At 39.3% G+C, this 10,968-nt stretch overlaps 1 protein-coding gene and 1 pseudogene across 1 annotated transcript; both read right to left on the reverse strand.

Annotated features, from left to right (window-relative positions):
- Positions 1-637: 637 nt before the first annotated feature.
- On the reverse strand, positions 638-2,464 carry DEFB128 (defensin beta 128). Its single transcript, XM_002930467.1, has 2 exons — positions 2,416-2,464; positions 638-873 (listed from the first exon to the last, which is right to left on the reverse strand). The coding sequence occupies exons 1-2, from the start codon at positions 2,462-2,464 to the stop codon at positions 638-640; spliced, it is 285 nt and encodes a 94-aa protein (XP_002930513.1).
- A 3,854-nt stretch (positions 2,465-6,318) lies between these two features.
- On the reverse strand, positions 6,319-9,867 carry LOC100483901 (annotated as a pseudogene).
- Positions 9,868-10,968: the final 1,101 nt, after the last annotated feature.

Raw genomic sequence — 10,968 nt, forward strand, 5'->3', positions numbered from 1 at the left:
AGCGGAGGAGCCTGATGTGGGGCTCGATCCCATAATGCTGGGATCATGCCCTGCGCCGAAGAGACGCTTAACCGCCGTGCCACCCAGGCGCCCCAGGATCGCGCTACTTTTGTATAGCAGGGGAAACGTGTATTGGAATTATCACTAGCTGTCATCACTGCCCATTAGACCTGGCCAATAAATGTTATGAAAATATTCAATATCTTGCCTTCTTTTAATGAATTCTTGGTTGTTAGCAAAACCCTTATTTATCCTACACATACAAAGTTGGGACATTAAGATCTGCTTAGACAAAAGAAATTTCATTTAAAAGAGGAGTAGTACTTGAAATGCTATGAAATTGCATAGAAAATGGAGGGGCTAGCTTCACTTCTACTAACATTTTCATTTCATCTCTATATCACCCATCTTACCAGTATAATGCCGGGAACATGATAACTATTCATTTATGGTTATAGTGTTTTTTTAAAGAAATGAGTGAATACCTTAATAAATAAATCCAGAGAAAAGCATAAAATTTTATTACATAGAGAATCAAGTTCACAGAAGAAGTAGGTAATTCTCTTGCTCCAGGCTGTCGAAGGAGGTGGCACTTTTGATTTAGGAAGAGTGGAGACCAGTGAAGCAAGTGCTTGATTTACAGTTGCACTGTGAGAAGTGTGGTGGTAGGTAAAATGACATAGTCTATCTTCTCATCAGGCTGTGGTAAAGAGTGAGGTGACTCTGGGGCTTTCTTGTATTTTTTATTTTTGTCTTCATTAACACAACATAATTTCCCATTTGGACATGCAATTTCATATATTTCCCCCATTTGGCATTTCTTCCGGCAGTAACCTGTTATATTACTAAAGCATTTTCTGGGTCGTGCTGTATCTGTGCACGGGAAACAACATGGAATGCAGATTAGTTCCCAAGGCAGAGTAGAAGTAGCATGTGGTTCCCACAAGCTTTGTCCCCCTGTACTTCCAAAGTGAACCTTATGCTGATAAGAGAAAACTAAGAGACTTCTGCTTGAAAATCATCCCAAATTAAGAACATCAAAACCCAATGCTCCTAGCCGATACACCCAACTGGCTCTGAGAACATCAGAACTTATATGACAAAAAAGAAGAGAGATCAATTCATGGTTATCAACTGGAGCTATGTCCCACACCTGGACTCTGGCCAATCTGACTCTGGTCTTCCATGCTCCAAAGTCAGCACTCCCTGAGCCTTACCCACAGTTCAGTGTCCCCAGAGAGTACCAACTTGCCACCATGGCATTATTCAGAACCATAATAACTTTTAAAAGAGTACCACAGACAGGACTTTTTAAGTTAAGAGGGAAATTGGGTTTCACACTCACTGACATGAACAGTAAAAATCTCTCTTTGCCAAGACAAGACTTCATAGGTCTCAGCAATAAATGCTGCTGAGAACTTCCCTTATTCTGCGTCTATGTCTTCATGACCATGATCCTCCTGGCTCCAATCTCAATCTTTCTCTCTCTCTCTCTCTTTCTTTCTCTCTCTCTCCCCATCTTCCTTTTTATCTCAGATAAATGTGTTGACCAGGGATCAAACTCAATCCCATGTGTACCCCATCTCCCTAGAGATCAAAACTGTCACCTACTCGGAGTATTGCACTGAGGTCCTAAATCACCTGTTTCAAATTCTTTATGTGCCCCTGGACACAAATTTGGACAAGCTCATGGAATAAAAAGGGAAAAAAAAGACATTCCCTCACATGAAATTCAATCATTATGAAATTGGGTCATTATACTCAATTGACAGATGAGAAAACTGAGATTCAAAGGGAATAATTAGGGATGCCTGGGTGGCTCACTTGGTTGAGCATCCAACTCTTGGTTTCGGCTCAGGTTGTGATCTCAGGGTCCTGGGACTGAGCCCCGCATTGGGCTCCACACTCAGCAGGGAGTCTGCTTAAGGATTCTCTCCCTCTCCCTCTACCCTTCTCCACACTCTCTCTCTAAAATAAATAAATCTTAAAAAAAAAAAAAAGCCAAAGGGAATAATTAGCTCAGTTCATACAACTTATCAGTGGTCAAGATATATTTTAACTTCACATCTACATGACTCCAAAGCTTGTGCTCTTGTCATTACTGTTGTAAAGGCTGAAAATGAGTTTGAATGGAAAAAGAGATGACAGGGTTCCTGAGTGAAAACTATGTTCAACATTACAAAGATAATTCTAGATGATGGGTTCATGCCTACCTTTGGAGAAGACTTCTGCGAGTACAGCCCTGATGTCTTCCTACCTCTTACTTCCCCAAATGCCTTCTTCTAAGAAACAGGCTTAAGGAGAGTGAGTACTTTTGATGATATTGGCAAGATACCAACAATCTCAAAGGCCCTGATCCCACTCCTACAGAAAATAATATCTCCTAGGATTTCATGGTACATTTGGACAAGTTACCTGTTGGTATCTCAAACTGCAGAATAATGAGAACCAGAAACAGCTTCATGTTTACAGACTTCCCAAGAGAAATAGGCAGCACAATTTCTTTGTCCAGTGATCTCTGTCACAGTTTTTCAAGATGAGACAAGAGCTTTCAGTGCTATAGCATTCTGAGCTCTCATTTTAACCCACATGGAAGGACAGGAAATCTAAGTCCACCCCACCTTTATTCCCATATATGGAGTTCACAATCACAGAACGTTCCATCACATCACACCTACACATCTTTACTCAAGATGAGAGCTCCCAGAGAGCAGAAATATTGATTTCTCCACCTGGGCCATCAGCCCAATTGGATCAAGGCTGGTTGGTCATATGTTCTTGCTTGTGTGAATCAGTCCTAGTTTATTCCTTGTGTTCCAATATCCCATCCAGCTAATGCCACCATTTACTCACAAAAGTTACCCATTTGGAAGATTAATTAAATCATGAACTAACCAAGGCAGACACATATGCACATCCAATAATAATTACATTTTTTAATGTATGAAACTTCAGAAAGTCATCTGGGAGTAAAACTGCATTTAAGTGTGGCTAGATAAATTGATATTTTTTCAGTCTCCCATAAGGTCTTCCCCAATACAGCTCAATTCTAGAAATGAAGTCTTTCAAAAGATCAAATCTCTTTAGCACAGAGTTCAGCTAATTATGAACTGGTCCCTGCTCACCTCTCCTAGGCATTTTACAGAACCACTTATGTTTCTGCCAGATTAGTGTGGGCACCTCAACCCAATTTGTTACTTCCATAACCTGTTTCTTTGTACATTTAAATCCCTCTTCACAAATTTATATCATGCTCTCCCATCCTGTCCATCAAATTGGCCCCAATGAGCTCCTAATTTTCCTTCAAAACTAAGTTCAATCATCTTCACATCTATGAAAGCTTCCCTTGACCCAACTAAATAGAGCTGAAAACTCCCCTCTTTGTGTCAAGACTGTATCTTGTCCATATTTTTCTTGGCAGTCACAATATGTCATGTTCCAATTATCTGTTCATCTGTAATAATCTATGAGACCCTCAAGGGCAGGCCACTGGCTTCATTCAATTTGGAGTTCTTAATGCATAGTATGAAACTCATACTATATCCTCAGTATGTAATTATAGAAAGAATGATTGCAAACTACCAAATAAATTATTATAAAATATAATAATAATAATAATATTATAAAATACCCCAAGACAGTAATAAAGTTAATTAAGACATTTCCTAAAGAATTCTGTTTACCATGTTCTATAATTTCTGGACACCAGAACTTTGAACTTACAGTAATTAGGGCCCACCCAAATACCTTTCTGTGACAGTACCTGGAAGAGTTTTGGAATACGTGAAGGCTGAATAAGTATTTGTTAATGATGATTAAACTTGTTATCAGAACATAGGGTTCAGGTTAGGGCTAGGGTTAGGAATGAGTATTGTATATAGATTACTATGTTAACCAGTAGCCAGAATGAATTAAATTTGTCAATGAGGAGGAAGTATCAAATGCTACTGATATGTCAAGATGCATGAATGAGAATTGACCAGTGGCCCCACCAGATTTGCACTAGCCCCATCAGTATCTCATTTGGTCTCAGCTTCATGACCTCTAACATGTGCCTACTAGATGACAAATGCATTTTGCATACATTACTTACTTTAAGCCTTACAAGAACACTGTGAAGTACAAACTAAATACCTCTCTCTTTCAAATTGGAAAACTACAATTTAGGGAATTGGTAATCTGCCCAATGTCACATAGCTAGTAAGGAATGAGCTAGGATCAACCCAGGTCTGCATGAACCTAAAAGTAAAGGCCTTAGCCATTGTGCTAACCTGCCTCTCCAGTTGCCTCCTTTGGGTCAATCTTTGGGAGACAAAGACAAAATATTCAAATACAAGATGTTGCTTGTTCACAAAATTTATTGTCATCCACTTGGCTGTTCATCCTCCTCCCACCTACCTCTTATATCTACTCAGCACTCAGAGAGCTGTGTCTATTGACAGAATTCATATTTCTGATTTCCACAGATGCCACTGTTACAACCTGGAAATAATATTACTTCCTTGTTTTAATAGACTCCTAAATCTGTTTGTCAACTCCTTAATATCAAAGAGACTTTCTTCAATCTTTGTGGGGCACAAGTAGTACACAGTGTCCTCATTTTCAAAGTCATTTGTGGCTAAGTAATAGAATTCCCCTTGAATAGGCTGGGATGAATAATTAAATGTGCATTTTAGTCATGGTCATTAAAAAAAAATCACCCATCAACATTTGTTACTGCACCTCTCACTGTGACCCACAGTCATACAAACTGCTTTTAATACCTTACTTATAAATGAACTTTAACTGTGTTTTACTTCTTAGAAACATTCTCTGAATTCTACTTAAGATCTTATCTTCCCAAACTGTTGAATAGGCTGAATCCAGACAAGAAAGAGGACTACTAATTCCCTCTTATAAAGACTGGAGGAGTTGAGCACGATTCTTTTGTTGTTCTTTGTTTAGGGATGTGAGGAAGTTGAATTAACGTTTCATGCTAGAAGAATCAGAAACACAGATAAACTAAAAGGTGAAAATAAACCACCCATAATCTTACCTCTGTTAACATTCTGGTGTTTAACCTTCTAAATATTTCATTCCAAAAGTAATTTGACAATTGTGTAAGAGGTAAGATGAAACAAAGTAAGCTTGCTTGCTTTTCAGTCACTCGGTTTAAAATAAAGTCTGCTAGTCAACACTCCCTGAGCACACACATACTAATACACATACAAAGTCTACATTCACCACTCCATTTCAAGAAACAGGCCTATTGGCAAAACAGACATGACACAATACAGAGGAACCACATTCAGCTGCCTTTACTAATCTACCATTATCCCAAAATACGCGTCACCAGATAGTTTCAGGAAAATAAACAATATAAGAGAAGAACTTAAATGAACAATAAGGATAAATGACCTCAAAGGAAATAAAACTAATAACAATGACAGAAGAGAATTATTAAAAATCATAAAATCTGACTACATAAAATGCATAACATCTTAAAAACAAACTCCATGCAGAAGGTTCAAACCAGTATAAGATTAAAAGATAATCAGAGTAGAATAAAAGTTATTAATGCACTATATACCATAAGAGGATTAATAACCATAATATATAAACAATGTTTACAAATCAATAACAAAATGACAAATGACCTAGTAGAAAATAGGCAAAAAATATCATAGAAACAAAACATGTATGCATCTCTTGCAGAAGGCTGATATAAATTTAGAAATATAACATTCATTTTAAGAGAATCTGCTTTTAATCCATAAATTGTCTCACAAAATAAATTTATTTGGGTAAGACTATGAGACCCAATTAGGGCTGCAATTTGCTATATATTACTGTTCCTTCTCATTGCACTGTATTCCTGAGGCCTAAGTATACTAGGAATGTGTCATATTTTATGAAATGCACATTTGGATGTTTTATGTGTGTGTTCAGACAGTAATTGTAAAACACTACACAAAAAGCATATAAATATCTCATGTGATAATATTGGCTCATAAACTGTATTTGCTTAAATACTAAAGATGTAAGTGCTTTACGTAGCTTTAGTTATGCCATTCAACTATTTTTCTCCCAGAACTACTAAAAGATTAAAGTATTTGAAATAAATGATGTCATGGTTTTATCTCCTTGCTTAAGTGTGTTTCAGATCATTTTATAAAATCAAAATGAATCTGAAGTTTTATTTGTTTTTGTTTTTGTTTGAGCTATGCAGAGTTTTGTTAGGGGTGTAGATAGAACTTTAAGGGTGTACATCCAGTACATATAAGAACATTGTTTGGGGCTTGACATCTTACACCTAAATTTCACAGTACTTGAATATTCTCAGGAGGGAACCCACATATTCCCATGTGTATCTGGTACTTTGGTATAAGGAATGTTCTAAATTCATGGCCGATCTTTACTTCCATACAGTTCTGGAGGCAGGTCATATGGCACAGGAAAAGTGGCTGCTGGCTCCTTGCTCCCTGATAATTTCTGTTTTACTTTGAAGCTGTCCAGGCCAAATGCTGACAGCAGGAAAAGGACCCCAGCTCATAGGAATGGATCATCAGCTGTTGCCGTTCTTCTCTAATGCTCCCTAGGTGGTCTTGGACAGATTTGTGCTTGTGACAAGCAACCAAACAATTTGACTGAAGTCTGGAGAAGGTCTCATATATCTTTTAATATGTGGCATAGCATTGTTGCAGCCAGATGTGTCAGCTACCGTTTGTGAAAATAGGAATGGAGACAATTCTGTTTTTCAGCTATCTGGATGCTAGAGGGAAGAGAGTCCCCAGCTGGATATTCTTCTAAGCTGGTTTGCACGTTTTCCACAGAAGGATAGATCAGGTGAAGAGGAACAGCACTTTTCCCTGGGGTCCTGCTTTCCTTCCCCAGTGTCGCCAAGCTTTCTTTAAACTCAGAACACAGCCATTTCAAGTCATCAGCTCCCAAAGACCCAATGCTTGAAAACTGACCTACTATTGGCCAAGACTCTCCTTTAGGTATGGATGAGGCATGCTCTTTCAGGAGCTTTCTAAGCCTAAAATGTCCCTAGTGATCTTTTCGACTTCCTTGAAAGCATCCTGGAGTTGATCCAATAAGATAAACATTGGTTTCAGAGATATCATGCTTGTGGACAGTATCTATCCACTCCTTGAGTGAAGGAGCATTGTAAGCCATCAACTAGCTGATGAGATCAGCTTTAAAATGTGTTGCTGATTCTCCAGATCTGTGGTTCCATGGATAATCCGTGGGTATAAAGGGGTCAACCATTCTCCCTGAGTTTTCTGGTGACAGTCAGCATGGATGAGGTCGGAAGTGTGTATGACAACCCAGAGGGCCTTCTTCATACAGTAGTAACATCATTTTCCTGGCAGAGGGAAATGTTTTCATAAGGCTTGGCCTGGGCATGTAAGTGAGCCTTAGCTTCTTGTTTATCTCCTCTTTTAGTCCATGGTGGGCAGGAGGGCCATGATTCCCAGTTCTTTGGGCGGCACTGTCTTTGGGAGAAGAAATGCCACTCTCCTCTTTGACCACCATGTTCTTAGCCTGCTTCTGCTGTGTTCCTGGTTGCAGCTCATCATTGCCACTGGAGAGACACCAACCTAGGTCTTCCTGGGAACCACTCTTCTGCCTTTTGGGAGGTGAAACTTGTGACTCTGTGTTGCTGACCTTCACAAGTGTTAATTTTCTTCTATGGGCAGCTTTCCTAGCCTCAGAGGGTGTATCTTGGTTCGTTTGCTGCTCCCTGCCCAGCATGGGGGAGGGAAAAAGTAGATGGCTTGTCTAATTTTGTCTTTTCCTCCTGACTTTCATCACTACTGGATATTGTCCACTTCCCATAATCACCTTCCTGAGACATACTTCTGAAACTTCCAGAGCCAGCAACAGCCGAAATTCTGGCAACCCACAGGTCTGTTTTTGTTATTTTTTGATAGTTAAATAATACCATGAAAGGTTAAATTAAAATAGAAAAGTTATCACCTGTGGCTTTGATGCAGCATTACACAGCATGCCAAAGTGAAAATTTTCTCCAGGTGAGGGGTGTGTGTGTGTGTGTGTGTGTGTGTGTGTAGGGCTACCCATGTCTGCCTGATTCTTCCAGTCTTTTGTTGATGAAAACTGTCAGGTCAGAGGAACACAAGATAAAAGAAAAAGATCATATGTTAGTAATGAGAAATAAATGGTAATTGATAATTAGGGAATCTATTTTCAGGAAATGATCAGAACAGTTCTCCAGTAATAAAGGACTGAAAAACTTAAAGTGATTTTTTTTAAGTTATATGCAAACAATGAATCATGGAACACTACATCAAAAACTAAGGATGTACTGTATGGTGACTAACATAATATAATAAAAAATTATTATAAAAAAAAAAAGAAAGCAAGCAAGCAAGCACACCAGGCTGATGGAACCATTTTCATACAAGAATAATTTTTAAAATCAAATGCTCAGATTTCTGGCTAAGCATGGATTACTGAACACTGTTTATCTCCACTTTCTCCTGAATCCCCACTAAAATGACAATAAATAAATAAAAACGCATAAACCCATACGTACAAAGAGAATGGGGGGAGAAAACAGCAGACAAGCAAACATCTTAGAAAAATGGAAAGCTGATGACTAAGTAGTGGCTGACTTTGCAGGTCAGATAAATTTGAAATCTAAGTTTGTGGTAATAGTAGTCATCAAGTAGCAAGCCTATCTTGGCCTCAAAAAACCCAGGAAATGCTCACGAATTAAAGATACAAGATATTACTGAAGGAAGGAATACAGAAAGGGGCTGGTGACAGACAACTACTTCTTACTCCACCCAGATCAACTTCCAATAAGGTAAAACCAGACAGGACCTGGACTTGGGGATCCCAGAACAGCTGAAGATACATACACAACATCTTCTTGAAATAGAAAGTATTAAATAAATGTCCACATGACAAATAAATAAATAAATAAATAAAGTTAAGTTCAAAGAGTGTTGGATGGCTTAGATTGACTCTGCTTCTGGTATGACTTGAGGAGAAAATCACATGCAGGCCCACGATGATTAGGCCGTGCCCAGGGCTGGATGGTCCAAATATCTTTTATTTGGAACTCTAGTTAAAGATAAACATGAAGAAACTCAATCTGTCGATCAACCGACATGCCAGATGCTTTCATGTTTTATCTTCTATATATCTAAGCCCAAGTTGATCTCAGTTAAATATTTATCTTCTCCTCCCTCAATAATAGAAAATTGATGATAGTAAAAACAATATATTATACAGATTTTCCTCAACTTATGACGAGGTTACATCCTGATAAACCCATTTTAAGCTGAAAATATCATAAATTGAAAATGCATTTAATACGCCTAACCTACTAACCATCATAGTTTAGCCTAGCTGACCTTAAACATGATCAGAACACTTATATCAACCTGCAGTTGGGCAAATCATCTAACCCAAAACCTATTTTATAATAAAGCATTGGATATCTCAGGTGGCTTATTGAATACTGTACTGAAAGTGAAAAACAGAATAGTTGTAAGTGTATCAGTTGTTTCCCCTCATGGTCGCGTGGCTGACTGGGAGCTGCAGCACACTGCCACTCCCTAGTATTAAGAGAGAGTATCTTACCACATATCGCCAGCCTGGGTAAACGTCACAATTCAAGGGGTGCCTGGGTAGCTCAGTTGGTTAAGCATCCAACTCTTGATTTCTGCTCAGATCATGATCTCAGGGTTATGAGATCAAACTCAGGGTTGTGAGATCAAGCCCCACGTTTGACTCAGCCTGGGTATGAAGTCTGCATTAAGATTCTTTCTCTCCCTTTCCCCCTGCCCCTCCCTAAAGATCACAATTCAAAATCAAAGTATGGTTTCTACCAAACATGTATCACCTTTGCACCATCGTAAAGTCAAAAAATCCTAAGACAAAACATTGTAAGTCAGGAACCACCTGTATGTACAATTTTGAGTTCTAAAGATGGAAAAAACAAATTGCATTAATAATATTTATGGTAGGAAGAGTAATGGTCCCCTGAAAATTTCCACATTTTAATTCTCAGAGGCTGTGAATGTATGTTATGTGCAAGTGAGAATCACAGTTGTAGATGGAAAAGAGTTGCTAATCAGCTGACCCTAAAACAAGGAGATTATTTTGGATTATCTGGGTGGGTCTCATGTGATAACAAGGATCATTTAAATGTGGAAGGAGAGGTAGGAGTCAGTGTCAAAGAAACATCTGACAATGCTACATAGCTAGCTTTGAAGATGGAAGAAGGGGCCATGACCAAAGAACTCAATCCTCTAGATGCTGGAAAACACCAGGAAAGATTTTCCCTTAGAAACAAACTCCAAAGGGAACATCTTGCTTTTAGCCCAGTGAGACCCATTTCAGAGTAACTTCAGAACTCTAAGATGGTAAAGCTGTGTTTGTTTAAGCCACTAAATTTACTGTAATTTGTAATAGCGGCAATAGGAAACTAAGACAATATTCAATCTCATGTTATCATGTCAGACTCCCTCCAGTGACCTAGAACAGTTCCAGGACTCAGCCAAGTGACTGGAATAAAGCATGTACTGTCAGAAAGGACATACTTGAGGTCATGAAAAAAGATGGCAGAGGAGTAGGGGACCTTATTTCAGCCAGTCCCCTGAATCGAGCTGGATATCTACCAGACCATCCTGAACACCCACAAAATCAGCCCGAGACGTAAGAAGATACATCTGGATCTCTACAAACGAACATCTTTGGTGCTGGGTAATGAGGTACGAAGTGGGGAGCTAAACGGAAGGGGGAGGGAGCTGCCAGGCTCAGGCATCGGGAAGCAGAAGCCACCTGTGCTGGGGAGCGGGCTGGACTAGCAAACCGGTAGCCGCGGGGAAACCAGACTGAAACCGGGAGCTCGGGAGTGCACGCGCGGGAACAGGGGGCGGCTGGCAGTGATAGGAGCACAAAGGGCAGAGACCTCCGGGGCCTGGGAGCGAGGACTGGGAGAATGGCTGTGGG

The sequence above is a fragment of the Ailuropoda melanoleuca genome, chromosome 13 (genome assembly GCF_002007445.2).
Source record: "Ailuropoda melanoleuca isolate Jingjing chromosome 13, ASM200744v2, whole genome shotgun sequence".
Lineage (NCBI taxonomy): Eukaryota > Metazoa > Chordata > Mammalia > Carnivora > Ursidae > Ailuropoda > Ailuropoda melanoleuca.

Coding starts and splice junctions, on each gene's coding strand:
- DEFB128 (XM_002930467.1), bottom strand. CDS start 2,464: ATGAAGCTGTTTCTGGTTCTCATTATTCTGCAGTTTGAGATACCAACA. Junction 874..2,415: donor GCAGTTTGAGATACCAACAG/GTAACTTGTCCA, acceptor TCCCGTGCACAG/ATACAGCACGACCCAGAAAA.